Here is a 25,780-nt window from a genome sequence, read left to right as displayed (position 1 = left end):
AAGATGTTGTTGGTAGAAAGTAAAGTAAACAGAAAGAAGAAGAAGACGATAGGCTGATTCAAATACATATCCTAATCACTTTTGGCTTCACAATTAGGACAACATATTAAATGAAAAAATATCCAAGAAAAGTAATGAATTTTTGTGGAATGAGCCATAATTTTTTTGTAAACCAACTATATTCTTAATATATATTTCTTTTTTTTGTAAACTAACTATATTCTCAATATATATATATATATATATATATTTTATGAATCAACTATATTCTTAATATTTTTTTCTTTTTTTTTGTAAACCAACTATATTCTTAATATATATATATATATATTTTTATATAAACCAACTATGTATATTCTTAATATTTTTCTCTTTTTCTGTAAACCAACTAATAGTATTATTTTTTTTTTTTTCTCTTTTTTATAAACCACCTATATTCTCAATATTATTTGCCATTTTGGCTACGACGCAAATTCCCCTTTTAAAAAGATCCCATCTTGAAAAAATTTAGTATAGTTCTTAGCCTTTTCGCTGAGGAAAGATCCCATCTTGAAAAAAATTAGGGGTTGAGCGATGCCTTAACCGATCTCTAAGGAAAGATCCGATCTTCCTTGCCCGAAGCGTCAGAAGATGGAGGAGGAGACAACGTGTGACGACAGCGATTCGGATAATTCCCAAGACCCCACACCGGAAGAAATCCAACTGTACTATGATGAGTGGGATAAAAGCCAGGTTTTGTGATTTCTTTCTTCTCTATATTACATTTCTTTTTATGTGTGTTTTATTATTACTTGATTCAGTATTGATTATCCCGAGATTTGCTGCAGGGTTTTGAAATCGACTTCTCGAAACTTAGCTACTGTGGCTCATGGCAACCTATGGATCTGGACGATACATGGGCTGACGAGCCTCAAACCAACAGAGATTTTATCGCCAGGTTGTCCAATATGGCTCTCACCAAGCACAACGCAGAAAATGTGAGGACATATATATATATATATATATATATGTTCTTTTTGTTACATGAATATCTTAATATGACTCTGTTCCGAAATTTTGATTGCTGTTTTTTTTGTTGGTTTTGGTTTTGGTGCTAGGGAACGGCAAAGGTTCTGAGGGCAAACTTTCATCCATCTGCTGGAATCACTCTCTACATCTTTTTCGAAGTCAATGATCCGTCTGATGATGCTAATCAGACCAAGCCCTATAGAGCAGTGGTTCGCTACTTACCCGAATATGATATTGAAGTACATTCTTGCAAGCCTAAACCTTCTTCTTGAATTTTGTGGTTTCTCCACATCTGTCTATCTATCTATCTATCTATCAAGCTCAAGGGCAGAAAAGTGTTTGCTTCGTCCTCCAACCTCTTTGTATTGTTATGGCTCGTACGTGTCAAACGAGTTCTTTGTTTGTAGTCTTGGTGTTGGTGTTTCGCTATATCATTTAGCCAAGTTATGTATTTGGATATATATATATATATGAATAATTTATTAGTTCTGTATTATTTGGATTGATGATATTTTCAGCCGTTAAAACGAATGCCATTATCGCAGTTACAAGGTATAAAATTTAGTTTTGATTTACAACTCTTGCAAGTTCCACTAAGTGTTACTACTTTTCAGAGATTAGTCTTTTGTCACTTTCTGGCAAATCCCATACCGTCAATAGCTTTTTGAAACCGAATACTAAGTGGACAAGGCCATCATCATCATCATCATCACACATAACTCCCACAAGTCTTTTAGCTTCATTTTACTCATATTTTACCAAAGCTAAGATGAAATGGAAACAGAGAACTGGTGATGACGACACAAGACAAGGGACCATGGGAGTACACATAATCAGCACTGTTTTGTTATATCATTTGAGCTGAACGACTAATCACAGAAAACTTGGGATCAAACACAATAATTATCCATGTGAAACAATAAACAAAATATTCTGAGAGGATATGCAATAGTAAGTAGATCATACAAAAACAACAACAGTAGTTCAAGATTCCCGACATTATCTCAACTGTACTAAGAAAAGTCCTCAAGAAGAACTAGGAAAATTGTGTTCAATTTCAGAGGTCAATCCAGGAAATTAAAGAATCTGAGAGAAACGACAACAAACAGTTCCGAGTAACGGTTACAGAAACAGATAACAACAGAATTTCAAGATCGAGACAAGAACACAAAAAATTCCTTTATGCATGCAAAGAAACAATGATTATACCTTGAATCAGCTGCTAAAAAGCACAGTTGATTGAAAAAGACGCAGAATGTATAAGGAAGATAGAAAGGCAAGTGATTATAAAAGTAAAGGCGAGGATGGATGGGTGTTCTTGATTTAGCTTTATCGGCAAAAACTTGCTAAATCATTTAGATACTGAACACAATCTTTTTTAATAAAAACGGTAGATACTCAAAGCTAAAATTAATCAATATATATAATCACAACTGTCAAAAGAGTCTGAAATAAAAAAAAAAGCCAAGCACTTTAAATCATGAAGAGATATTAACTAAATTATTTATACGTACTATCAAGGTACCATCGGAAACGTTTACTACATATAAGTATTGATATTTTGTTTCTCTTTTATTTATACGTACTACTATCAACTAAAATTTGCTTTGTCTATCCGTAAAACTCGCCACTAATACCATCTTGCAGTTTGCAACAGCAACAATATCCGAGTCCCAAACACCCTTCTCCACTTTTTGTTATGGCCGCAATATTATTGACTTGAGCCTTAGCCTGCAAGAAAAAGAAGAAGTCATTTTCACTTAGAAATATGAGCTCGTATGTATCAACATATCCATCAGTAAGTTCAGGTTTATCAAACTATGAGAGAATACCTGTAATCTCCATATCAAGCTTTTCTTCAAACCTATGAAGGAAAAAACTAATAATTTTAGCCGGTTGCAAACAGAAAAATAAGAGTTTACTAACAACATTATTTGAAATGCATACCACCAACTTAATTATTTCGAGAAACATTGACGGTTTGTTCCCAACTCGGCTACACTTTCTTATAATATGTCCAAACCCGTTTTGTCCCCATAAAGTTCCCCAAGAGTTCTGGATTATCCAGTAGTGGACACCGTCTGCAGTTGAGTCGAAACCAGTCACTAAAACCACATGGCGACCAATAAATTTATCTTTGCGATCCGTTTGACCTTCATAGATTCCCTGCCATCATCAAGAATAGACTATTATTAAGTATCGGTTGTGTTTTGCTTAATAAAATATGAATTATATGGGATGTGTTCCCTCTTACATCTTTATAAGCCTCGAAGCTTTTGTAAGCATCTACCACAGCGAGTACAGGAGTACCTTCGTTGATAAGTTTGATCACATCTTCCTCATTCGTTTTCATACACACCAAATCCTTGATTTTGAATGTGGGTTCATCCTATAAAATTAGTTGATAAGATATTATTTGGAAGTAAATAACAAGCATAAGAACATAATCATTGAAAAATGTGACACACTTACAGATTTTTCACAACTTTGGGGACAGATTTGGGACCACAATTAACAAAAGAAAGAATTAACCACAACTAACAAGAGAAAGAATTAAGAGTCTAAGACTTTTTAGTAATCTATCTTGTTTAATGGAGTATTTTAGTTATATCAATTTGGTCTTAATTTTTTTTTTTAAAAGTTATCAATTTGTTTCTTTAATTTCAGTATCATTTTTGTTGTTTATAATTAAACTTCATATATAAAGCATATTTTATGTTTGAAATTCAAATTAATAAGAGAAGGCCATTTACCGCTCCTTGTTCGTAACACAAATTTAATTCAATCTTTATTATTAAGTCAAAATAAAGTCTTAATAGAGAGGTTTGTCTTTTTAGTTTAGAACTAAAAGTCTAAAAGTAAATCCTCAAGAACCTTTGTTTTGTATGACACCCTCGAAAATCATATTACATGATAAAAAGACTCAAATAAATATATATTATAGTTACGTTTATTTTATATGCATTAAACATGTTACATGAATATATATTATTATGTAACCCGAACGCAGCATGTGGTACGCAGTGTTTATGACTAAACTTTCTTATATATAGTAAAATTTTCCATTCGTGGTGTTTATGAAACTTTAAAAAAGTAAAAGTAATTTCTTGATATATATATATGACGCGTATTAGCTGTCAAGAAATTAATAAGCTAACGGTTACTGATATTTGTTTTCTGTAAGATCAAAATGCCGTAAACGTTAATTAGCTTATTAATTTCTTGACAGCTAATACGCGTCATATTGAGAGCATAATGACTTACTGAGAGCTAATTATTACTATATATATCTTTGTGCATAAGTTTTGGTACGAAGTTTTTATGACTATATACTTTGTTATTGTCGATAAAAATATTTCATTCGTGGTGTGTAATGTGTATGCATGATTACATAAATATTAAGAAAAAAATAAACAGGTCAGTTTTCTCTTTTACTCAAAAAGTTGTTATAAAACGTAACCAAGATCGAGTCATAAAACGTGTTTAATTTGGTAAGATTCTGTAAGATCAAAGTATTGCAAACGTTATTAGTTTATTAAAACAGTCATGAAGAATTAGCTAAAAGGTGAGTTAGTATCAAACCAACGTCTCGAGTAAAAAAATTGTCCTCTAATAGTTACCAAGACTTTCGGTAATTTTTTTACGTACTGAAAACAATTTGAGGATCAATCAATAATTAATAGATAAAGGAGTGCCGGATCGGAAGGATATAATTTTATTTTGATGTCTCACGTACGTGAACACCATTTAAGATTCTTAGCTTTACTTAAATCATCGTTTCCCGATTTATATTCAGTTAAAATGTAAATCAAAGATATAGTAATGAGTTTTTGTGGCATGAGCCAATCAACAACGTTATGAGAGAGTGTCACGTGGCTAATGTTATCATCTCGTCTTCGTTATGAGTACTTAGAGATCTTTACTCTTCTCTAGTGGTTAAAATCAAAGTGACACGAGAATCGGTAAGGTTAAAGTTAGAGTTCCTTCCACATTGTCTCATATCTGTTATTGGAGTGATGCCATCGCCGCCGATCGCTAAGGAAAGATGTATTTGGGTATATATGAATAATCTAGTAGGTATTTTTGAACCGTTATGTATTTTTGGATAGGTATTTTGAACCGTTAAATTAATGCCATTATCTCAGTGTTGCAAGGAATATAAAATTTTAGATTTTGAATACACAATATTTTATTTTGTTGTAGGAAATTTAATCGTAACTTGATAAACATGGACCTAAAAGACAAAATATGGAAAAAAAACAAATTTGATATATATATTTCTTTTGATTTCCTCATCATAAACTCATCGGTTATTAGGGTTGTAGTTTTCAACCCCATATCAAATCGCCCAATATTTTCAGCGATGAGATCACAGATTGAGCATGAGAGGTCCGATCTTCCTTGCCGTAAGCGTCCCAAGTTAGAGGAGACATCGAAACATGACTCGTATGATTCGGATGATTGGGAAACTTTGTCAGATGATTTCCGACTCTTAGATGAAGAGTGGGACAAGAGCGGGGTTTGTAATCCAACGTTCGATATTTATTGATTATCTTTGTTTGTTACATTATATTACTTTTGATTTTATGGTTGGTTTTATACATATACATATTCATCTTTTTAGGGTTTTGATGTGGACTTGTCGAAACTACGTCACACATTCGGTTACGGATCTGTGGATCTGGACGAGTCTGACCTAGTTAGCAACAGCGAACCTCATGATACCAATAACAGAGATTTTCTCAACAGAATTTCGAAGATGGCTATCTCCTACTACAACGAAAGGACGGTTAGTAATCGAATGAATCAATATAACAACTTCTTCTCTTGTTTGCTGTATCATATTAATTAATTGTATTGGTTATGATGAATGCATCGTATAGGATACAAGTTTGGAACTTGTCAAGGTTCTGAGAGCAAATTTTCACCCATCTGCTGCAATCACGCTCTACATCACCTTCGAAGCATATGATATTTGGGATGTTAATAACCAGACAAAACGGTACCAGGCAGTGGTTCGCTACTTGCCGTGGGATATTAAAGTATGCTCTTGCTGCCCTGCGCCATCTTCTTGAATCTAGATGATGAATCTTTCTTTATAAATTGGATAGCTTGCGCTATGGATTTTCTCAAGTTTTGCAACGTGAGTTTATACGTACACGTATATATGAATAAATCAATAAAAGTTTTATTATAAAACGTTTTAGCTACCTGTAAAATTTTACATGAATAAATGTTTTATGATTCAAAAATGCAATGGCTATGAATTCTTATTCTTTGGTTACCAGTAAAATAAGTAAAAAAAAAAAAGGCGAGATTGTATTGGTAGCGTATCATCCTTACAATTGAGAAAGAAGTAGGCAAAAACAAAAGTTATGAATATGTATAATGTCTTAGTAGTAGTAAGTTGATAAAGAAACTAGCAAAATCCCGGAACATTAAGATTCAATTTTTGGCATACAAATACGAGAGACAAACCCAAAGACCAGATAGTATAGAAGCAATTAAAAATAACAGAGGCTCCAAAAGGACAAACTCAAAGAGCTTCTCATACGACTTGGTAATTCTGTGCAATCAGCTGCGTCCTCTGCACAAACCTTGGAGTCGCACCACCACCACCTCTCAGAGGAATCATTCCAGTCACCTGCACACCATTATGAACATGCCATCTCATTTGTAATCCAACACAACAAGCCTCAATTCTCGGATAAACCAAAATATGGAACTTGGGTTTTTTCAGAAGACCAAGATTCATACCTTTAAGCCACTGTAAGTACTAGTGGCTGCAAACTGAACAGAGATGGGGAAGAACGCCGATGAATCCGCTGGTGGCACGACAAACTCCATTGACCCACTGCAACAAAATTTTCATGTATTCATTCACATGACAAATAAAACTCCAAAGCAGTTTTTAAGCAGATGATGACATCATCATTAGTTTACCCGCGGTTGGAGTCGTCGATGAGAAGTATAGACCATTCCAGAACAGAATTTCTTGGGTCGTATCTGATAGTATTTACAAAGATACGGTTAGTTCTTAAGAGTGGATAGGAAGACAATTATAAGTTTCAGAACAAATAAAGAGATAAACCAGAGTGTAAAGGTCAATTTATGTTTCAAACCTCCAGTCCCCATCGCATTGTCTAACGCTTGGTGCATCTCTTAGAGCAGGAAGTGGTACGATGATGATGACATTAGTCAGATCAAACATGGCTGAGGCTTCATACTCCAGGCTGACATATGTCTCGTTTCCAGAGACTGAAGGCCAGCAGTTGACTGCACCAGACAAAAGATTTGCATGAATGGGACAAACATAAACATGTAAACCTGTCAAAAACAGACACGATAGACTCCAAAGCCTTACTTGTAAGTGGCACCATTGACTCTTCTGCTCTTTGCATTCTCCACCTGAGAAGACCAACTCCATCTCCACCTTGACCAGTGGGAAATGGCTGATCAGGTCTCTTCAGCCCTAGAATATTCTCATTATTAAACATATCTCGGTTGATGTTGGGATGAGTCTTGAAAAGAATTTCGGGATTTCCACCGGTTTCAATCTGCAGACAAAGTAAAACATTGATAGGTTCTTACAAAGATAAAATATGATAATGTGTGATGATGTATTCAAGAAAACTGTAAAAGGCCTGGTAAACTTTTGCAAATAGTTAAGAAAGAACATTGGAGTACCTGGACTTGGACAAATCCATCTTCTTGGTTAAGAATTTGAAGTGACAAGGTTCCCTGCATATCAAAGCTACTGACTCCACCATCTCGTCTCAATGTAACATTGAGCTTCTCTTCGACAGTCAAAGTGAAAGGATCAGTTGGAGGTGGGGCAGACGCTCGGGATTGGCTAGTAGGCTTAACATCTTCAATGATGTCTTCACCTTCTGCTTTGAGGGACTCCATTAACTGGTTCTTGCCAGACTTGCCAAGTTTCATGCCAGAACTCTTAGGAGGAGCAGTAACAGAAGACCGTGATCGATCTGTTAAGTTAAGCACGATGGATAAGAATTTTGAAGCAAAGAGTTTTTGTTATCGAAATTAAGTAAATCGATAGAGGCGCCTAAGTAACCATAGATGGGACATCTGTGAAAGATCAACCTAGTTAAAACACACTAACCTTTCGGTTTAGTATTGATAGGCTCAACATCTGAAATCATGCCAAACCCAGAACCACTTCCAAAACCACCGCCACCACCACTGGATATGCTCAAGTCATTGAAACTACTTTCAAGTCTTCCAGATCCCATTGAACTCATGGACGAAAATCCTGGCTTATTCTTTTCAATCTGGGAATTACGTAAGAGATATTAATAAGTGTTACAGAAAAATAGCATAAAAGAGCAGGGTGCAGTCCTGTCATGTACCTTGCTTTTGTCAATCTCATTGGCCTTACGCTTCATCACGTCTTTAGTGTCATTGATCTTGTTCTGCATTACCAGCTTATGTAACTTCTCCTCATGACTTTCCATTTCACAATACTGCTTCACCTGGGCAACTGTCACACTTTCCTTGTGCCCAAGAGATATGACTTCATCAAACGCAAATATCAGCTCAAAAGCAGCCCTGAGAATCCCTTCTTCATCTAAAGACATGGAATACTCAGGTACCTAGAAACAGTCAAATGATCAAACAGCATGTCAAGGCTTTGTCTGTAGGAAAACCTTTTTGGAAAAAAAATTCAGCTCTCCCTCATAAGAACTGCCAGGCTTCCACGAGGATAAGGTGCTAACAGCAGGAGACAGTCTAAAGGAAACAAACTCCTCAGATAAAGTAGCAGAAGTCAAAGTAAAAGAAGAAAGAAGCATACAAGTTTGGAGAGCAATGTGAGAGTGGCCAGATCTTCAAGAATGTTACTCTGCTTAGTTGTAACAAGAAGCAGGAACAGAGATTCAATAGGCTGATATACATATCGCACATTCTCTGTCTCGATATAGGTATGCTGCTTTCCCATTCCAACCAGCTTAGGAAAAGCTGCAAGTAGACCTTCAATCCTGATACGGGACATATCCACATATTGTCTGGAAACAAGCACTATATAAAAGAACAAAGTTAGAGAAAACGCCACAAAAAAAAATATTGAACAAAACGAGAATTCGAACACAAAGTAAAAGATAGAACAAAGAATTCACCTTTCCCAGACTTAACCACAATGGCAGCAGCAAGCACGACCTATATAAACCACATGTTACAACTTAAGCAACGGTGACAATAATCAGACCAGAATAAATCATCACACACCAAAGTTTAAAACCAAATTAAAAACAGAAATAAACAAATCATAGAATAGAACTTAATACCATTTTGATTTGCGTTTCGGGTTACAATCTCAGCGGCTACAAGAAAGGCAATGTGAATCTGAAATACAAAGACAAACCAAACGGTAGAGTGAGTCCAAATTAGAGCGAGATCAGAAGAAACAAACGAGATTTGATCCTACAAGATCAAAAATAACGTAACAAGGGAAAGAGATCTCGCATCTGGTAGCGAACAAAATACACAAAATCCAAACGAAACTCGACTGGCTAGCGAATCAAAAATATAAACAACAATTCAGATGAAATCCCACAGATCCAACGGATCTAAGAGCATCAGAGGCACAGAATCGAGAAATCAGAAGTGAAGAATCGAAATCAACACAAACAGATCAAAAATTCAGGAAACAGGATCGCGAAATCTAGAAGAACAATGGAGATCCACAGAAATGCAGCTACAAGGAACACTGATACTAATCAAAACAACGAGAGAGAACAAGACGGTACCAGGGAGTGATCGAAGGCGATGAAATCACCAGATTCTTCTTCTTCACAAAGCTCGCCTGAGTAAAAAAAAAAGTAAAGACGAAACGAGTCTGAGACTAAATAAATCTTGTGTGTGTGTGTGTGTGTGTTAGAGAAGACGATCCACAAAACGAGGACAAGTTTAGTTCGTTATTGGGCTTTTCAAGCCCATCGTATCCATAAATTGATATTCGGTTTACTCCGGCTGAAACGGAATAAGTGGGAAGTTGGCCCGAGAACAATTATATTCGGTTTAAGTCCGGTTGAAACGTGAAAGGGACGTACTTTACTCTGTAGTCTGTACTGAGAGATTTGTAGCAATCAATCATCTTCAAAAAAAAGTCAATTTCAATTTCTAGGGTTTTAATTTGATACGAGGTAAGCGAATCCGGCGACGAATATCCGCCACTGATAGCTCAAGCTCAGGTAGGTTACTCTCTCTTTCTCTCTCTCTGTTTCTTTCACTTTGTTCACTCACGTAGAAGTATCCTCATTTAATTTTTTGGGGGTTTTGACTCAGTTGAGAATTTAGGATTCTGATTATCTCTAGATACTTGATTAGTTTACTGCTCAAGTTATTAGTTCTTTGTATGCTCAGTTACACCGTGTTCGTTTCTAAAGCAATGAGATTATTTTCATATAAAGATCTGGAAAAAGCAACTGATGGAGACAACAACGAATCAAGATTTTAAGTTTTAAGGGGTTTTTGTTGTTGTTAAAAAAGTTCTCTTCTTTTTGAGTACTTCGGAAACTTTACTTGATATGATATAAAGTCATAGGATTTATTCAGATAGTGGAATTAGACAACTTTGCTTCTATTGGCGATTACGCATTTTTCTTCTTTGGTTATCAAAAATTTGTTCTTTGGTCTTTTTGATTTTTAGCAGATGAATTTAGTCTTCTCTTTGATAATCCTTTTTTGGCTTTCCTTGAAGTGTTAGGACTAGGATTTGTGTCCATGGCAGCTTTGCAAATGTCTCGTGAATGGGTCGGTATCCAGCAGTTCCCACCTGCTACTCAATCTAGATTGCTCGAGATTCTTGGGAAGTATAAAGAAGAGGTTCCTTTCTTGTTTCTAGCTTCATCTGCTTTCTTTTTGCTTATTGTTTCATGTCTCGCTGGTTCTTAGTTTCTAATGTGTTTGACACAAAAACTGGCGTAGGATGTGAGCTCGCTAACAGTCCTTGTGATGGGGAAAGGCGGTGTTGGAAAGTCATCAACTGTGAATTCAGTTATAGGCGAGAAAGCTGCTGCAGTTAGTACTTTCCAGGTGCCAATTTTAATGCTCTTCTCATGGCTTTTCTACTGCCTAACTTTGTTGTATATTTGCTCATATATAGTGTGTGGCTTCCCTTTTTTATAGTCTGAAGGACTGAGGCCGACCTTGGTATCTCGCTCAAGGTCAGGGTTTACATTAAATATCATTGATAGTCCTGGTCTTATTGAGGGAGGATATGTGAATGATCAAGCCATCAACATTATCAAACGGTATGTTGAACTGTTTCCAGGTTTAAGAAGTTTATCTCTTAATTTGGGGCACATTTGTGTCATGTATATTAATTTGGATTCGTTGGGTGTTGAATTTGAACAGATTTCTCCTCAACATGACTATAGATGTGCTATTATACGTAGACCGTTTGGATGTATACCGGGTGGATGACTTGGATAGGCAAGTTGTTAGTGCTATAACCGATGCATTTGGTAAAGAGATATGGAAGAAGTCTGCTCTTGTTCTCACACATGCTCAGTTCTCTCCACCGGACGGGTTAAATTATGACCTCTTTGTCTCCAGAAGATCCGATGCTCTTCTTAAAGTTATCCGTACAGGCGCTCAACTGAAGAAACAGGATATGCTGCAGGTATTGCGAGATCCTTCTTTTTGTACATTACATCCTCAAACAGGTTAGTAGTATATTCATTAACATCTGAATGTTTTATTGTAGGGTTCATCTATTCCTGTCATTCTTGTTGAGAACAGTGGAAGATGCCATAAGAATGAAAGCGATGAAAAGGTGAGTTGATGGATTTTTTTTTTCCATGTTATCTGTTGCTTTCATGTTGTAGTTGGACCAATGTTGAACTCGAATTTTCCAAACGTGTGACAGATTCTTCCAGACGGTACTTCTTGGATTCCCAATCTGGTCAGCACAATGACAGAGATCTCTTTTAATGGCAACAAGGCGATTCACGTTGACAAGAAACTGGTCGAAGGGCCAAACCCAAACGAAAGAGGAAAACGACTGATCCCTTTAATCTTTGCATTCCAAGTAAGCGCCTCTCAACCATTCAGCAAACAACACAGAATAACGTCTTAAGGGACTTGACTATAACATCTTTTTATTATGAATCATGTTTTGAATTGCAGTACTTGTTGGTGATGAAACCATTGGTTAGAGCAATCAAGTTCGATGTTACTAGAGAGAGGAAACCGGCATGGGAGCTGCGAGACTCCGGTTTAGCAAGTCGAAGGTCTTGAATTGACACGAGTTTTGTTTGGTTTGTTTGTTTATCTTGATGACTCTTGAGAGAGATTTGTTCTGTAGTTTAAAAAATTGTGAGATAACTTGAGAATATGTGGATCACAGATCTTAACTGTCGGGAAGTTTTCTTATCTTAATTATCTTCTCCAACCTCGTAAATCGTAACTAAAGAGCTTCTTAGTGATAATTCCATAATTAATGAGTTGAGTAACCGCTGCAGTTATTTTTGAAAATATTGAAAAAGTAAAAAAAAACTAAATATTTTATTAGAGAGTAACGACGTTAAAAAAAAGAAGAATTGGGCAAACGGAGAAGACGGTTCAGAGTTTTTGAAATTGAGATATTTGCAGAGAGCAATTGTCAAAAAAGATTTCGAATTTTTTCCAAAGTCTTCCTCAATTTCTAGCAAAGTTTTCGAATTTTGCCAACTCTGTAGTGAAACGAAACTAGGGTTTTTGATTTCGATATTTGTCGAAAAGATTTGGGGTGCGATTGTGTAGTCAAACCAGATCAAATGTCGGCATCGACGGTGTCGATCACCGCTAACACGGCGACGGCGACTAGACGGACGGCGATTCTTTCCGGAGAGAAGAAATCGAACTTTGATTACCCGCAAAGCGAATCGCTTGCGAACGGTGGTGTTGGCGAAGCCGGTGGTACGAGCAGAGATCTGAGCCGCGGTGAGGCTACCCTTGATCGATCCCACGGCCAAGATTTGGGTCCTGTGACGAGGAGGTCTGGTTCCGCCGCGACGGGGACTAATACCACAACCACGCAGCGCCGGACGCGGAAGGTTGCGACTCCTAAGCCTGAGAAATTGGGATGGAAGAGAGTGGTGAGGATATTTGCGAAGCAGCTTGGTGCGCTTTTGATTATCGTTGGGTTGATTCAGTTGGCGAGGAAGATGATTCTCAAGGCTTCGTCTCCGTCCTATCCGATTTCTTCTTTTGAAACGGAGATGGCGTTTTCGGGATTGGATAGCCGAATTGCTGAAGTAGATGCTCTTGTAAAGGCCACAACGAGTACGATGCAGGTTCAAGTTGAATTACTTGATAAGAAGATGGAGAGGGAAGCCAAAGCCCTGAAGCAAGAAATCGAGAGGAAAGCTTCTGCGTTTCAGAGTGAGTTGAAGAAGATAGAATCTAGAACCGAGTCACTAGAGAAGTCAGTAGATGAAGTAAATGCTAAACCTTGGGTGTCTAAAGATGAGTTACTGAGGATTTATGAGGAACTGAAGAAGGGTAATGTCGATGATTCTTCTTTTAGTGATGTTAGCATTGATGAATTGAGGGCTTATGCTCGTGATATCATGGAGAAAGAGATTGAAAAACATGCTGCAGATGGCCTTGGCCGAGTAGACTATGCGGTTGCCTCTGGTGGTGCTTTTGTGATGCAGCATTCAGATCCGTATCTTGTTGGAAAAGCGAGTAGTTGGTTTGCCACAAGCATGAGACGTGCTCATACCAATTCTGTTAAGATGTTGTCTCCGAGTTTTGGGGAGCCTGGTCAGTGTTTTGCTCTAAAAGGTAGCAATGGCTTTGTGCAAATCAGGCTGAGAGGACCAATCGTACCAGAGGCTTTCACATTGGAGCATGTAGCTAAGGTAATGATACTTGCACTGCAAAATATTTTTGTCTTAGTATCAGTTTTCTTCTTGTGTGCTCTTACGACCTTCATTAGCTCACATACATGAGTGTGTGTAGAATGGTTTCATATTGAGATGCCTGGTAAAAAAACTGACTGTATTTTTTTTTGTCTGGTTTACACTTGAGGTTTAGTTTAGACCGGTAGCTGCAATAGATCCACTGAGTTGGACTATGGTTACTAAATAAGTTTCTTCTTGTCATACTTCGCCAATATTTTGTGTGCCACTTGCCTTTGAGAGTTTCTTTAAGACCTTTTGCCTGTTTTTCTTGCATTCTTTTCTCGATATTCATTATATAGTGCCATTCTATCAAAGGATCTCAAACCTTTGTTATAAAGAGTTCAATAGTATGCATACATGGATCTTTTGAAGGTTTTTGTAATCTTCTGTTTTTGTTTACAATTACTGGGACTTGGCTGTTTGTAGTTTGTGATTATTTCTCTGACAATAACAGAGTGAAATGGTATAAGGAAGATAATCATAGAAGTTCAATACTGAATGTTTTTACTGCTTAGATTTCAATATGTGATCATGGTTGTGTCTAATTTTTGGGATTATATATACACTGACCTGATGGATTCATGCATTGTGAAAATGAACAGAGTGTAGCTTACGACAGATCAAGCGCTCCAAAAGATTGCCGAGTATCAGGATGGCTGCAAGGACAGGAATCTTCAGTTGAGGAAGAGAAGATACAACTTTTAACAGAGTTCACTTACGACCTAGACAGGTCGAATGCACAGACATTCAACATCTTAGACTCATCATACTCTGGTCTTGTAGATACTGTCAGGCTAGACTTCACCTCCAACCACGGAAGCGACTCGCACACTTGCATCTACCGGTTCAGGGTTCATGGGAGTGCACCAGACCCAGTCTCTGTTGTAGAAACCAGTCTTGATCAGGACTCTTCACATGCAAGTGAATAAAAAGAACCTCTTCTGTTTTGTAACATTTCTTCATCCACATATCTTTTGTTGCTTATGTTTTAGAAAGAAAAAAAAGAAAGAAAGCATCAGATTCTGTGATTAGACTACTAGTAGAGAGTTGTTTGATTTGATTCCTCTTTGTGTTCACCTTTTGGTTTATTTTGGTTGCAGACTACATAAAATTTTATGAATTGGACAATAGTGACAAGAAATCCAATTATTATTTTTAATCTTTAAAACGCATCTTACCTATCTTCTAGACTCGATATGACAATAACATTTTCTTCATAAGTGAATAACTCCAACTTTGTTTTGTTCATGTAGAATATACACCATCAATATCATCTTCAATTAACTCACATTTTTATCTCTCAACCATCCTAAAAAATGGAAAATGATAACAAAAGTCCTAAATAAAAATGACCGAATAATATTATTTTTTTAACAGAAATCGTCAAATTAGAAATTCATTTTATTGTAAAACCAAAATTATGCTAAACTAAAGTGGATTTTATTGTAAAACCAAAATTATGCTAAACTAAAGTGGATTTTATTGGAGAGTTCTTCTAGGCCCTACATACATATACCACACGCATATCTACGTGTGCACCAAAAACGTTACTTTCTAATTGAAGTAATCAAAGTTCGGTCAAAGGGACGCATCATAGATTTATATAGGATAATGTAATCCAAGGTCTATACACCACATAATAGAAAGAACAAAAAAGATGAAAAGAGAGAAGAAGAAGATTTGTATAAGGAAAAAGCAAAGGAACAACAGGGGCATCTAAGTATCAAATGAAGGGAACAGTGTTCTTGATTTCAGAATATATTCTTTAACTTATTTTAATTCTTTCTTATCTTTGCTTCCTAAGCTGATAAAGATCTCTTCTTTTCAAGAATATAAAATATAAGAAAAAACCAAGTGAAGACCGAAGCATTGCATAAGATCAAAGTAAAAAAACAATTAAAAAAAGCTCCCTTTGCATTTGAATGCTTCCTTGTGCTATAGTTTGATAATTCTTTAGTGTTCGAAGACCAAAACCTGAGGAAGAAAGCTCTTGAATTCTCTCTCTCATTCCACGAGAACCATCTAAAAGAAAGTGGCTTTAACTCTTAGAACAAAACATGTCGGATCCACTCTATATATTTAATAGTATGCCCCTCTGTGTATATATATTTACATGTTTGTGTCTATCTCTATCTATCTGTTCAGACTTTTGTCATCTCTGTCTCATATTTTGCAGCTATTTTTTGGCTCTGTTTTTGACTTTTTCAGAGTCTCAATCCGAGATAGTAGTTGAATCTCTGTTAGCTTCAAGCAATTTCAGATCTTCAATGCCCAATCAGGCTCAGAAACACCAGTCCTTAAGGTATATACATAAATCTGTGGTAATTTTATTCCTTTGGATAGATTCTTAACTTGTTCTGTGATAATTTGTTATCCTTCGAAACAGAGATACTCTGTTTTTACTTATAATGTTTGGGTTTTGTAAATTTATGAAGAGTCTTTGTGGCGACATGGAACGTGGGAGGAAAATCACCACACTCTGGTCTTAATCTCGATGCTTTGCTTCACGTCCACAGCGAATTTGATATATACGTTTTAGGGTACAAACACATTTCTAATTCTCTTGAGTACTTCATCGATCTATGTTTTGGTGGTTAACAATTTAATCTTTTTTCTCTCATAGTTTTCAGGAGATTGTTCCACTGAATGCTGGAAATGTTCTTGTTCTTGGAGACAACGAGCCTGCTGCTAAGTGGTTAGCTATGATCAATCAATCGTTGAACAAATCATCATCATCTTCTGGAGGAAGACTTGGCCCAAAAACTCCATCTTTTGGGGCTGGATCGATGTTCTTTGCGAAACCTTCTTTGAAGAAGATCAGTGAGAGTTTCAGAACAGATTGCAGGAGAAAGCTTAAGATCTGTAACTGCAGCACTTTCTCTGAAGAGATTGTAAGAAAATACGGGAGAGAATCTTGTTTCAGATGTCCTGAAGGTCTAGTTAACCAAACTGGTGTACTATCTGATGACGAAGATGATGATGACGACGATGATGATGAAGAGGAGGATGAAGAAGGAGGAGTAGGAACAGTTGTTTCTCTTGTAAGCAACCAGATGATGATGATGAAGTATGGCTTAGTGGCATCAAAGCAAATGGTGGGAATATTCCTCACTGTGTGGATGAGAAAGGAACTTATTCAACACGTTTCTCATCTCAGAATCTCCTGCGTCACCCGGGGAATCATGGGTTGCTTAGGAAACAAGGTACAGTACTTTACCACTCTTTCACTTCAAAAACAAAACAAGAAGAAAAGGCTCTGCTTCTAATTAATATTCTCTTTATGTATTCATCATAGGGATGCATAGCTGTGAGTTTGCAGCTATACAAGACGAGCTTTTGCTTTATCTGCAGTCATCTAGCTTCTGGTGAGAGAGAAGGAGACGAACGTCGCAGAAACTCAGATGTGATCGAGATTCTAAAAAACACAACTTTCCCTAGAATTTGCAGAACATCTTTTACCCGTGTCCCTGATCGAATCACTAAGCACGAGTAAGATTCAAGAACTTGGAACTCATATTTGTTAATCATTGGCTTAGTTACCATAGGTCTCATCTCACGTCTGATGTTCTTAAACTGACCGTATCCTCTGTCTTTGCTAATCTTTGGTTTTCTTATCGCATTTGACTCTTCAGTCGGGTCATCTGGCTTGGAGATTTGAACTACAGAATAGCATTGAGTTACTCAGAAACAAAGACCCTCTTGGATAGAAACGCTTGGGACGCTCTTCTCAACAAAGATCAGGTTTCACAATCGGTTCCTTTCCCCTCAAGAAATAAAAAATAATCAATCTAAAAAAAAAGGCTAAACCGGTTTATTGGTTGTGAAACTAATTACAGCTCAAGATCGAAAGAGACGCAGGACGAGTGTTCAAAGGATGGCACGAAGGCAAAATCTTCTTCGCACCAACTTATAAGTATTCTTATAACTCAGATGCTTACGCAGGAGACACTACTAAAGAGAAGAAGAACAAGCGAAGAACTCCGGCCTGGTATATAGTTAACCAGATAAAATTTATGATTTTGATTTCGATTGGTTTTGGGTCGGTTAAGATGAACCGGATTATCTCGTTTTTTTTTACGTCAGGTGCGATAGGATTCTTTGGCACGGTGATGGAATCAGACAGCTATCGTACGTGCGCGGCGAGTCACGTTTCTCCGATCACCGGCCGGTCTGCTCCGTGTTCGTCGTCGACGTAGAGGTTTGCGAGGGTAAAACCGGAACTAGAAGACAATGATTTATTGAAAAGGCGTAAAGCCCTCTTGGTAGATATTATTACGATACGGCCACTAGCGGACCTTTGGAATCCCCGAGAGTATTTATATTTACGTTATGTTGTGAAAAAGGTGAACACGTACGAGACCTATTTTTTTTTCGTTATGGTTGGTGGTGGTGGTAATATTGGCCGACCAAACCAAAAAACTCGGCAAGTCTTCCGGTTTGTGTGACAATGCTAAGTTGCCATTGCCAACATTACAAAAATCATACAGCTCTTAAATTTGTTTTGACAAATTTGCCAACTAAGAAATGTTGTATTTTGGTAATATACGAATTATTCCTTACAAATGCATATGCTCTATATTATGATTCGAATATGTAACGTTTGATTTTTTTTTTCAAAGCAACTAATTAAGGTTATGTGCATATTGATTGTATATCCCATGATTGGGTGTGTATTACCCTTTGACTTATATTTTAAGATTGAGTATTAGTCGTAGATTACATTACAAATCCACAAGATATCAAACAATCGTATCTTTAATTTCGGTTGTTTAAAATTTTAGATATATATATTCTATCTACCTATTGAGGCAATTTGAATTTTCACGTTGCTTTTTTTACCTAAAATATAAAATCAGTCTTGGCATTCAACCAACGTTAGGAAAGAGTCTCTACTTAATTGGAGCCTAACTTGTAAGTGTAACAAACAAAGTGATGATTTAACGATTTCAAAAAAAAAACTTACAAACGGGTATTGCCTTCGCCCCCAAAGTTCCGCAACACCTCACATGTATTCATTTTTTAACTTCATTCTAATTAATCATTACGTATTTGGTTTGTGAATTACAGACATTATCATTGGTTTCGATTTTTGTTAGTTTAATCAAAAATCACGGATTCACCTAATTTATAGCCAAATTATATATGTATCTGATATTCTGATCCAAAATAGGATTAGAAAAAGTGATTGTGAACTTTAACTGTTTAGGAAGAGGATATGTTACAATCTTAAAAATAGTTGAATAATTTTGTCTTTGTTTAGCCTTAGTTTGCTAATGTTTATATTGTTATATACGACGATTTATGGGTAAACATTGATATATGTTGTACAATCTTTCTGTAAACTAGCTAAAAATTAAACTCATATTTTTTTGAAAAAACTCGCTCTAAACTATAAAGTTGCAATGAACGTAGGTTCGACTCTAGAGTCATTAAAATAATCACCATCCTATATCGAAATTTGAACTATGTCATATATTAATATCCATATTTTTTGGTCAATGTACGACTCGACCACCTGGTGCACTCCATTGGATCTTATTACGGTAACTTATTAAGAAATGCATCTAACATTTTCTATTATTTGATCAAAATGAAATGATATATATATATATATATATATATATATATATATATATATATACGTGGCCCTTATATAGTTTTATGTATAAAATTTGTGTATAATATTTTCTCTGACTAATAATTCCTAAACAAGGCAACATGCATTACATTATTCATAAGTTTCTCTCTCAAGCCATGATGCATTATAAATGTTTATGCATATACCTATATATCTCCCTTACCATGCATACATGAAATAGGACAAGCTCTTAGTAGATAACAAAGAAGGACACAAAACACTTAAAGAAAAAAAAAAAAAAAAAGATGCAAACTCAACACTTCTCTTCATCTCTCTTGTTCTTGGCTCTTCTCTGTCTGTCATGGACTTTGCTAGTCTCACCGACACAGCCTCCGTCACAGCCTCCAACACAACCTCCGTCACAGCCACCAATACAGCCTCCGTCAGAACCACCAATACAGCCTCCGTCAGAACCTCCAACACAGCCTCCGTCACAAACTCCAACACAGTCTCCTTCACAAACTCCAACACAGCCTCCAAGACCGGCTCCGTCACAGTCGCCAAACATCGCTTGCAAATCCACCCCGTACCCGAAGCTCTGCCGCACGATCCTCTCAGCCTTTAAATCCTCACCGTCTGATCCTTACAACTACGGAAAATTCACAATGAAGCAATGCCTCAAACAAGCTCGTCGCCTCTCCAAAGTCATCAACCGCTTTTCCGAACGCGTAAAGGATGATCCCGGCGCGTCTACGGCTGAAGAAGTAAGTGCGGTGGCTGATTGCGGGGAGCTAGCACAGCTTAGCGTTGATTACCTTGAGACGGTTTCGGAAGAGCTGAAAGCGGCGGAGGTGATGACAGCAGCGCTCGTTGATCGTGTCACGAGTCTTCTCGGTGGTGTCGTGACTAACCAGGAAACGTGCCTCGACGGTCTTGTGAACGCTAAGAGTGGGTTTGCGACGGCAATTGGAACGCCGTTGGGGAATCTCACACGCCTCTATAGTGTGTCGTTGGGGCTTGTGAGTCACGCGCTTAACCGTAATTTGAAGAGGTATAAAGGGTCCAAGGGGAAAATCTTTGGTGGTGGTAACAAAGCAGTTCGTGAACCGCTCGAGACTTTGATTAAGGTAATTTCGTTAAACTTTACTTCTTGTTTTGTCTTCGTATGGTTTATAAATAAACTTATAAGTATTAACTTAAAAATTAGACATGAAAAAGGCAAAAAAAAGAAGCCTAGACAGTAGATCATGTCGGAATGTTTAGAAATATTAAAAAAACTCCTAAGTACATCAGTACTATATAAAGCCTATAGTATTGTTTTGAAAACGTTAGCGGGGGTTTTCATATTCTTCGACATTATTATGAATTGGGTTTAAAGACCTAATGAAATCGGATGTGGAAATACTTTTAAATTCACTATGGTTAAGAGTATTTCAAAATATAAACATTTTGCATTATACGTTTTTATGATATCAAACATAAAAGAGATAGAAATAATATGCTGACATGATATTTACTCATTTTATAATATAAATTTTAAAAATGTTGAAGAAAACACTTCATAATATTTTCTTGTTTAGAGAATAAATGTGCTGCATTGGTATATATATACATCTAACTTACTATACATAAAATGTATTATGTATTTTCTTTTTATTTTATAGTTTCATTAATTTACTCTAAAATTACTAATTGGGGACGGATATAAATTTATCGGACGACGGTATGTTATATTCAAATCATGCATAGATATTTGTTTCATTAAGCCTAAATCAGCACATGCAGTTTACAAAGTTCGGAGTTTACGTACTTTAGACACTCGAAAATGGCACATGGCCAGATAGCCTAGTCACATATATACCAGAGTCAACGAAGCTCTGAATAAGAAAAGCGTTTTGAGTTTTGACTTTCAACAAAAACGAAAGATAGATATCGAATAAAATCACATGGGTCCACATGATTTCTTCCGGACCAATCAATGAAATCACATGGATTCCTTAATGTACATTTATCACTTTTAAAGTTATGAACATGATGTAATGTAACCAGTGTACGCAAATGTCCATAGTTTACTATTATAATATGTATGTAAAACTAATGATTAAGTAACTAATTAATTTGTAGGTTTTACGCAAAACATGCGACAAGAGCAAGGATTGTCGGAAAGCAAACAGAAATTTAGGTGAGCTAGGTGAGACGAGCGGTGGCTCGATCCTCGTTAGGGAAGCAGTAACTGTCGGTCCATATGAAACCGATAACTATCCCACCATAACTGAGGCCGTCGCTGCCGCACCTAACCACACATTCCCGGAGCAAGGCTACTTCGTAATCTATGCAAGGGCAGGTCTTTACGAAGAATATGTTGTCATATCAAATAAGAAAAGGAACATAATACTTATTGGAGATGGAATCAATAAAACTATAATTTCTGGAAACCACAGTTTTATTGACGGTTGGACTACTTATAATTCTTCGACCTTTAGTAAGTGTTTTCGTTTTTTTTTTTAATACATATTTTCTTTGTATTTTGGAACAATCCCTAAATATTTCTTAAGACCTAGTCAATAATAATAACTTTTTTTGGTGTTTTGCAGCCGTGGTTGGAGACCGTTTTGTTGCAGTTGATGTGACATTCCGAAACACAGCTGGACCACAGAAACACCAGGCCGTGGCCGTAAGAAACAATGCGGATGGATCAACATTTTATCGATGTAGTTTCGAAGGCTACCAAGATACGCTTTACGTTCATTCTTTGAGACAGTTCTATCGTGAATGCGATATATATGGTAGGAGATATCATCATCCTCAACTATAAACTAAAACGACAACTTAAAGCAAGTACATATATTTTGAGGTTATAATATAAATTTTTTTTTGTGACAGGGACCATAGATTTTATATTCGGAAATGCAGCTGCCATTTTTCAAAACTGCAACATATATGCCCGAAAACCGATGGCAAATCAGAAGAATGCGGTGACAGCTCATGGAAGAACCGACCCAAACCAGAAAACTGGAATCTCCATCATTAATTGTACTATTGGAGCTGCACCAGACCTCGCGGCTGACCCCAGCTCGACCATGACATTCCTTGGGAGGCCATGGAAGCCTTACTCAAGGACAGTCTACATACAATCATACATCAGCGATGTTGTCCAACCCGTTGGGTGGCTAGAATGGAATGGTACAACCGGGCTAGATACAATCTCATACGGTGAATATGACAACTTTGGACCGGGGGCTAATACAAGTAAAAGGGTCCAGTGGTCAGGATATAGCCTGTTGAACTTGGCAGAAGCCATGAACTTTACCGTATATAATTTCACGTTGGGAGACACTTGGTTGCCTCAGACCGACATTCCCTTCTACGGCGGTTTGCTTCACACCGAATGAAAATTTCATACTATATTATTATATAGATAATTTGGTCTTGCCTCATTTAGATGCAATAAAAAAATTTGTTCATTTTTGTTATTCGAAATCTGTTTTTAATTGGAAGTAGTTACTTGCAAGTAATAAAGGATTGAATGGTTCGTGTATTAGGGGGTATATCGATCGATGTTTATTAAAACTACTATTTATTTGATATCAGTGAAAAAGAAAACTATTATCTAATATCAGCTTTCAAGTTTTTTTTTTGGGAGAAAATAAACAGGAACTTTAATGTATATATAAGTTGACGCATAGATATATATTATATGGTTTTCGTATAGGAAAAGAACCCTCGAGAAAATTATATGAATAGAAACAAATTCAGAACATTTGAAAAACAGACAATACAAGAAAAATAAATTAGAAGGGAATATTGTATTGTTCGTTGTACAAATCAGAGAACGACTAGCCATTAATTTTCAGACCAGTCTTTTTCCAGCAAAAAGTATCAAAAATCAGGTTTGAATGGAATTTTAGTAGCCGGCAACCAGGTATTGCCGTCTATGAAAGGTTTCACCGTAAACTTATTTGCTTCCTTCTTTGTTAAAGAAGTCTTCAAGCCTCTCCACTTAACCCGGTTCTTGGTCGAGGCTCCTGGTCCGAAATTTAAGTGCTCGGCGTAGAAGATCGTGTCTGGTGCGGTATCTCCTACCCACGGTAACCACCCTTTAGGATTGATAAACCTGTCCATGAATGACTTCATGATCACCGTAGTAGAGAAGTCCTTCCAAGGCCGGCCTAGGAACGTTTGGATATCTTTTAGGTTATCCAAAGGCTTGATGGTACAGTTGTGGATAGAAATCCCTGTGTTTTGGTTCGGATCCTTCCGACCCTGAGCTGTTATTGTAATCTGCTGGCCTTCCATAGGGCGACGAGGCAATATCTGGCAATTTTGATACACAACCGCAGCGTTTCCAAATATAAAATCAACGGTCCCGAAGATGACACAATCACGGTAAAACTGACGTTGTGCATGAGCGTACATCGTGTCTTGGAAAGCATCCATGGTGCACTTGTAGAACACAGATAAGTCCGCGCTTACCATTAGAGCCACGGCTTGATGCTTGGCTGGACCAGCTGTGTTGACGAAGGCCATGTCCCTAGCCATGAACCCCTTTCCAAACACAGCTATAAATACAGTACAAAGAAAGAAATAAATAAATGATCATATGAAATTAGCCACTAAACACACACATTATGTCAATACATGCTTTTAATTATATGTACTTACCAAATGTGGCGGTTTCGAACGTGGGGGTTCCATCGATGAAGTTGAGTCCAGCAGAGACAATAGTCTTACTCTGTCCATCTCCAACCATCACAACGTTCCATTTCTTCTTCTCAACCCTAACATTCTCCAAATAAACTCCTTTCTTCACATATATAATCGTAGGCTTCTCATTCTTCTCCTCCACTTCCGCTAAAGCCTCACCAATCGTTCTATACTTACCCGACCCGTCTTTTGCCACCACGATCTTAGCTTTCTTCCTCAAATCACCACTCTCCAAAAGTCCACGACCCATCATCATCGGCAAGTCATTAGCAACGACTTTGGCCTCGCCACTCGCCAACAAACGACGTCGTCCCAGGTTAACGGTGTCAGCGATCTTCCCTAGCCACGTTATGATCGCTAACGCATTGCTAGTCATCTCGGTAGAGTTTTTCAAATGAGTTTCTCCGAAAGTTATCGAACTCGGGTTGTTCGCTTCCACTAATGCTTCCATACACGTTTCTTGGTACGTTCCCACGGAGCTAAGCCACGTCCTGAGATCGTCAAAATTCTTCGTTTTGTCCTTGATTGACGTCATCGTATCGTTGAGTTGGTCAACGGCTAGCCCGAGAACCTCCACGCAAGTTCCCATTGCTGCTGACGTGGCGTTATCCATGTGTTCGCTGTTGGAGAATCCGGTGAGGACGTTTGAGAGCTCCGTGACGGTAATCTTGACGGCGTATTTGAAGAGCTCCTCCGGGTTTGATCGGCTCCCGTTTGGAGCCGATCCAACGGTCTCAAGACATTTTTCTTTGTGCAATGTCACGTCGCACAAGGCTTTGATCGAGGCGGAGATTGGCTCTCCGTTACCCTCCGTCGACGGTTTCTTGCTGTTACCGTTAGCTGCGGTTCCAACGACGGCTCCGACGACAATGCAGACGAGAACAATGGAAGATATAGCGATGATGGCTATTCTCTTTCTTGACCTCCGACTTGCCTCAAGTATGGCTTGCTCATGCTCGTCGAGTTTGCCGTAGGAGGACATTTTGGTAATTTCCTCCTATTAGGCCTCTGATATTTGATTATTGTTTGAATTATCAAAATGTTTTGAGTAATTACTTTTGTTTTCTCTTTGCATAGAAGATATATAGAGTCGTTGATTTATATATTTAATTGGAATAAAATTGGTTTTACGCGGCACAAATATATACTTTTGCGTGGGAGGCACTAATTAAGATGAATTGTTTGATTGTTATGCTGTGAACATTGCGAGTGCTTCTCATGTCTTTTCTATTATATATGTTAGAAATTTAGAATCTTTGCTGGTTTTTCTTTATAGAAACTTTGTTTATTTTTTGTGTCGTTTTTTTTAGATACCTACAATTTGGTTTGTAAGATTCCCCTTTTATTTTTTATTTTATACATACATACATACATACTCTTCATTCATAATGATACATTTAGTTGAGATCTTCACAACAATGAATTTGTATTATATATATTATATATTCATTCGTAGGTGGGATCCAAATCATACATGTATGTCCACTTATTGTATTTTCTCTAAAAGAAAATTTATAAAGAAAGTAGTGAAGAGCACAATCTATATTTTTGTGAGATTTTTTCTTCCAGCAGACAGACCCAA

General features: G+C 37.1%; 8 protein-coding genes and 1 long non-coding RNA gene across 13 annotated transcripts; 6 read left to right on the top strand and 3 right to left on the bottom strand.

Annotated features, from left to right (window-relative positions):
* Positions 1-133: 133 nt before the first annotated feature.
* LOC104734510 (uncharacterized) lies at positions 134-1,504 on the top strand. Of its 2 annotated transcripts, none has more exons than XM_010454106.3 (3): positions 134-732; positions 828-977; positions 1,098-1,504. In XM_010454106.3, exons 1-3 carry the CDS (start codon positions 631-633, stop codon positions 1,278-1,280), a joined length of 435 nt encoding a protein of 144 aa, XP_010452408.1. In that variant the 5' UTR covers positions 134-630; the 3' UTR covers positions 1,281-1,504. The 2 variants fall into 2 exon arrangements, with proteins under 2 accessions (XP_010452408.1, XP_087337895.1); XM_087481769.1 differs by having other exon boundaries at positions 408-732; positions 828-937.
* Positions 1,505-2,418: 914 nt separating this feature from the next.
* Positions 2,419-3,398, bottom strand: LOC104734509 (uncharacterized). The gene is made up of 4 exons (XR_759345.2): positions 3,263-3,398; positions 2,956-3,174; positions 2,841-2,872; positions 2,419-2,739 (listed from the first exon to the last, which is right to left on the bottom strand). It is a non-coding gene; the product is annotated as an uncharacterized LOC104734509 (long non-coding RNA).
* Positions 3,399-5,311: 1,913 nt separating this feature from the next.
* On the top strand, positions 5,312-6,207 carry LOC104734508 (uncharacterized). The gene is made up of 3 exons (XM_010454105.2): positions 5,312-5,527; positions 5,633-5,797; positions 5,892-6,207. Exons 1-3 carry the CDS (start codon positions 5,372-5,374, stop codon positions 6,081-6,083), a joined length of 513 nt encoding a protein of 170 aa, XP_010452407.1. The 5' UTR covers positions 5,312-5,371; the 3' UTR covers positions 6,084-6,207.
* A 123-nt stretch (positions 6,208-6,330) lies between these two features.
* LOC104734507 (coatomer subunit delta) lies at positions 6,331-10,074 on the bottom strand. The gene is made up of 12 exons (XM_010454104.3): positions 9,774-10,074; positions 9,312-9,369; positions 9,144-9,183; positions 8,822-9,045; positions 8,379-8,621; positions 8,132-8,300; positions 7,696-7,994; positions 7,373-7,565; positions 7,131-7,284; positions 6,952-7,014; positions 6,766-6,862; positions 6,331-6,652 (listed from the first exon to the last, which is right to left on the bottom strand). The coding sequence occupies exons 2-12, from the start codon at positions 9,312-9,314 to the stop codon at positions 6,557-6,559; spliced, it is 1,581 nt and encodes a 526-aa protein (XP_010452406.2). The 5' UTR covers positions 9,315-9,369; positions 9,774-10,074; the 3' UTR covers positions 6,331-6,556.
* Positions 10,013-12,421, top strand: LOC104734506 (translocase of chloroplast 34, chloroplastic). Of its 2 annotated transcripts, none has more exons than XM_010454102.3 (8): positions 10,013-10,217; positions 10,727-10,851; positions 10,954-11,061; positions 11,155-11,279; positions 11,383-11,650; positions 11,735-11,803; positions 11,897-12,058; positions 12,157-12,421. In XM_010454102.3, the coding sequence occupies exons 2-8, from the start codon at positions 10,750-10,752 to the stop codon at positions 12,265-12,267; spliced, it is 945 nt and encodes a 314-aa protein (XP_010452404.1). In that variant the 5' UTR covers positions 10,013-10,217; positions 10,727-10,749; the 3' UTR covers positions 12,268-12,421. The 2 variants fall into 2 exon arrangements, with proteins under 2 accessions (XP_010452404.1, XP_010452405.1); XM_010454103.3 differs by having other exon boundaries at positions 10,064-10,217; positions 10,733-10,851.
* A 16-nt stretch (positions 12,422-12,437) lies between these two features.
* LOC104734505 (SUN domain-containing protein 1) lies at positions 12,438-15,084 on the top strand. Its single transcript, XM_010454101.2, has 2 exons — positions 12,438-13,874; positions 14,519-15,084. The coding sequence occupies exons 1-2, from the start codon at positions 12,786-12,788 to the stop codon at positions 14,843-14,845; spliced, it is 1,416 nt and encodes a 471-aa protein (XP_010452403.1). The 5' UTR covers positions 12,438-12,785; the 3' UTR covers positions 14,846-15,084.
* Positions 15,085-15,541: 457 nt separating this feature from the next.
* LOC104734504 (type I inositol polyphosphate 5-phosphatase 10) lies at positions 15,542-18,479 on the top strand. 3 transcript variants are annotated; one of them, XM_010454097.3, is made up of 8 exons: positions 15,542-16,001; positions 16,125-16,218; positions 16,352-16,456; positions 16,540-17,119; positions 17,212-17,405; positions 17,549-17,657; positions 17,753-17,904; positions 18,000-18,479. In XM_010454097.3, exons 1-8 carry the CDS (start codon positions 15,974-15,976, stop codon positions 18,148-18,150), a joined length of 1,413 nt encoding a protein of 470 aa, XP_010452399.1. In that variant the 5' UTR covers positions 15,542-15,973; the 3' UTR covers positions 18,151-18,479. The 3 variants fall into 3 exon arrangements, with proteins under 3 accessions (XP_010452399.1, XP_010452402.1, XP_087337894.1); XM_010454100.2 differs by having other exon boundaries at positions 15,546-15,800; XM_087481768.1 differs by having other exon boundaries at positions 15,548-15,948.
* Positions 18,480-19,712: 1,233 nt separating this feature from the next.
* On the top strand, positions 19,713-23,108 carry LOC104734503 (putative pectinesterase/pectinesterase inhibitor 47). Its single transcript, XM_010454096.3, has 4 exons — positions 19,713-20,621; positions 21,619-21,976; positions 22,089-22,280; positions 22,378-23,108. The coding sequence occupies exons 1-4, from the start codon at positions 19,800-19,802 to the stop codon at positions 22,884-22,886; spliced, it is 1,881 nt and encodes a 626-aa protein (XP_010452398.2). The 5' UTR covers positions 19,713-19,799; the 3' UTR covers positions 22,887-23,108.
* A 109-nt stretch (positions 23,109-23,217) lies between these two features.
* Positions 23,218-25,268, bottom strand: LOC104737843 (putative pectinesterase/pectinesterase inhibitor 46). Its single transcript, XM_087481767.1, has 2 exons — positions 24,157-25,268; positions 23,218-24,053 (listed from the first exon to the last, which is right to left on the bottom strand). The coding sequence occupies exons 1-2, from the start codon at positions 25,178-25,180 to the stop codon at positions 23,374-23,376; spliced, it is 1,704 nt and encodes a 567-aa protein (XP_087337893.1). The 5' UTR covers positions 25,181-25,268; the 3' UTR covers positions 23,218-23,373.
* Positions 25,269-25,780: the final 512 nt, after the last annotated feature.

This window comes from Camelina sativa, chromosome 13 (genome assembly GCF_030686135.1).
Source record: "Camelina sativa cultivar CO46 ecotype springtype chromosome 13, ASM3068613v1".
Taxonomy (NCBI): domain Eukaryota; kingdom Viridiplantae; phylum Streptophyta; class Magnoliopsida; order Brassicales; family Brassicaceae; genus Camelina; species Camelina sativa.
The sequence above is the reverse complement of the archived record's forward strand: the minus strand, read 5'-3'. Positions and strand labels throughout refer to the sequence as shown.

Excerpts from the sequence above, each read along its gene's own strand:
- LOC104734510 (XM_010454106.3), top strand. The coding sequence starts at position 631 with ATGGAGGAGGAGACAACGTGTGACGACAGCGATTCGGATAATTCCCAA. Across the intron at positions 733-827 it reads ATGAGTGGGATAAAAGCCAG|GGTTTTGAAATCGACTTCTC; the intron begins GTTTTGTGATTT and ends GATTTGCTGCAG. Across the intron at positions 978-1,097 it reads CCAAGCACAACGCAGAAAAT|GGAACGGCAAAGGTTCTGAG; the intron begins GTGAGGACATAT and ends TTTTGGTGCTAG.
- LOC104734508 (XM_010454105.2), top strand. The coding sequence starts at position 5,372 with ATGAGATCACAGATTGAGCATGAGAGGTCCGATCTTCCTTGCCGTAAG. Across the intron at positions 5,528-5,632 it reads AAGAGTGGGACAAGAGCGGG|GGTTTTGATGTGGACTTGTC; the intron begins GTTTGTAATCCA and ends TCATCTTTTTAG. Across the intron at positions 5,798-5,891 it reads CCTACTACAACGAAAGGACG|GATACAAGTTTGGAACTTGT; the intron begins GTTAGTAATCGA and ends TGCATCGTATAG.
- LOC104734507 (XM_010454104.3), bottom strand. Across the intron at positions 7,995-8,131 it reads TATCAATACTAAACCGAAAG|ATCGATCACGGTCTTCTGTT; the intron begins GTTAGTGTGTTT and ends TTAACTTAACAG. Across the intron at positions 7,015-7,130 it reads CAATGCGATGGGGACTGGAG|ATACGACCCAAGAAATTCTG; the intron begins GTTTGAAACATA and ends AAATACTATCAG.
- LOC104734506 (XM_010454102.3), top strand. The coding sequence starts at position 10,750 with ATGGCAGCTTTGCAAATGTCTCGTGAATGGGTCGGTATCCAGCAGTTC. Across the intron at positions 11,062-11,154 it reads CTGCAGTTAGTACTTTCCAG|TCTGAAGGACTGAGGCCGAC; the intron begins GTGCCAATTTTA and ends CCTTTTTTATAG. Across the intron at positions 11,804-11,896 it reads AGAATGAAAGCGATGAAAAG|ATTCTTCCAGACGGTACTTC; the intron begins GTGAGTTGATGG and ends AACGTGTGACAG.
- LOC104734505 (XM_010454101.2), top strand. The coding sequence starts at position 12,786 with ATGTCGGCATCGACGGTGTCGATCACCGCTAACACGGCGACGGCGACT. Across the intron at positions 13,875-14,518 it reads CATTGGAGCATGTAGCTAAG|AGTGTAGCTTACGACAGATC; the intron begins GTAATGATACTT and ends GAAAATGAACAG.
- LOC104734504 (XM_010454097.3), top strand. The coding sequence starts at position 15,974 with ATGTCGGATCCACTCTATATATTTAATA. Across the intron at positions 16,002-16,124 it reads TCCACTCTATATATTTAATA|AGTCTCAATCCGAGATAGTA; the intron begins GTATGCCCCTCT and ends TGACTTTTTCAG. Across the intron at positions 17,406-17,548 it reads GATCGAATCACTAAGCACGA|TCGGGTCATCTGGCTTGGAG; the intron begins GTAAGATTCAAG and ends TTGACTCTTCAG.
- LOC104734503 (XM_010454096.3), top strand. The coding sequence starts at position 19,800 with ATGCAAACTCAACACTTCTCTTCATCTCTCTTGTTCTTGGCTCTTCTC. Across the intron at positions 20,622-21,618 it reads CGCTCGAGACTTTGATTAAG|GTTTTACGCAAAACATGCGA; the intron begins GTAATTTCGTTA and ends ATTAATTTGTAG. Across the intron at positions 22,281-22,377 it reads TCGTGAATGCGATATATATG|GGACCATAGATTTTATATTC; the intron begins GTAGGAGATATC and ends TTTTTGTGACAG.
- LOC104737843 (XM_087481767.1), bottom strand. The coding sequence starts at position 25,180 with ATGTCCTCCTACGGCAAACTCGACGAGCATGAGCAAGCCATACTTGAG. Across the intron at positions 24,054-24,156 it reads GTTCGAAACCGCCACATTTG|CTGTGTTTGGAAAGGGGTTC; the intron begins GTAAGTACATAT and ends CTGTATTTATAG.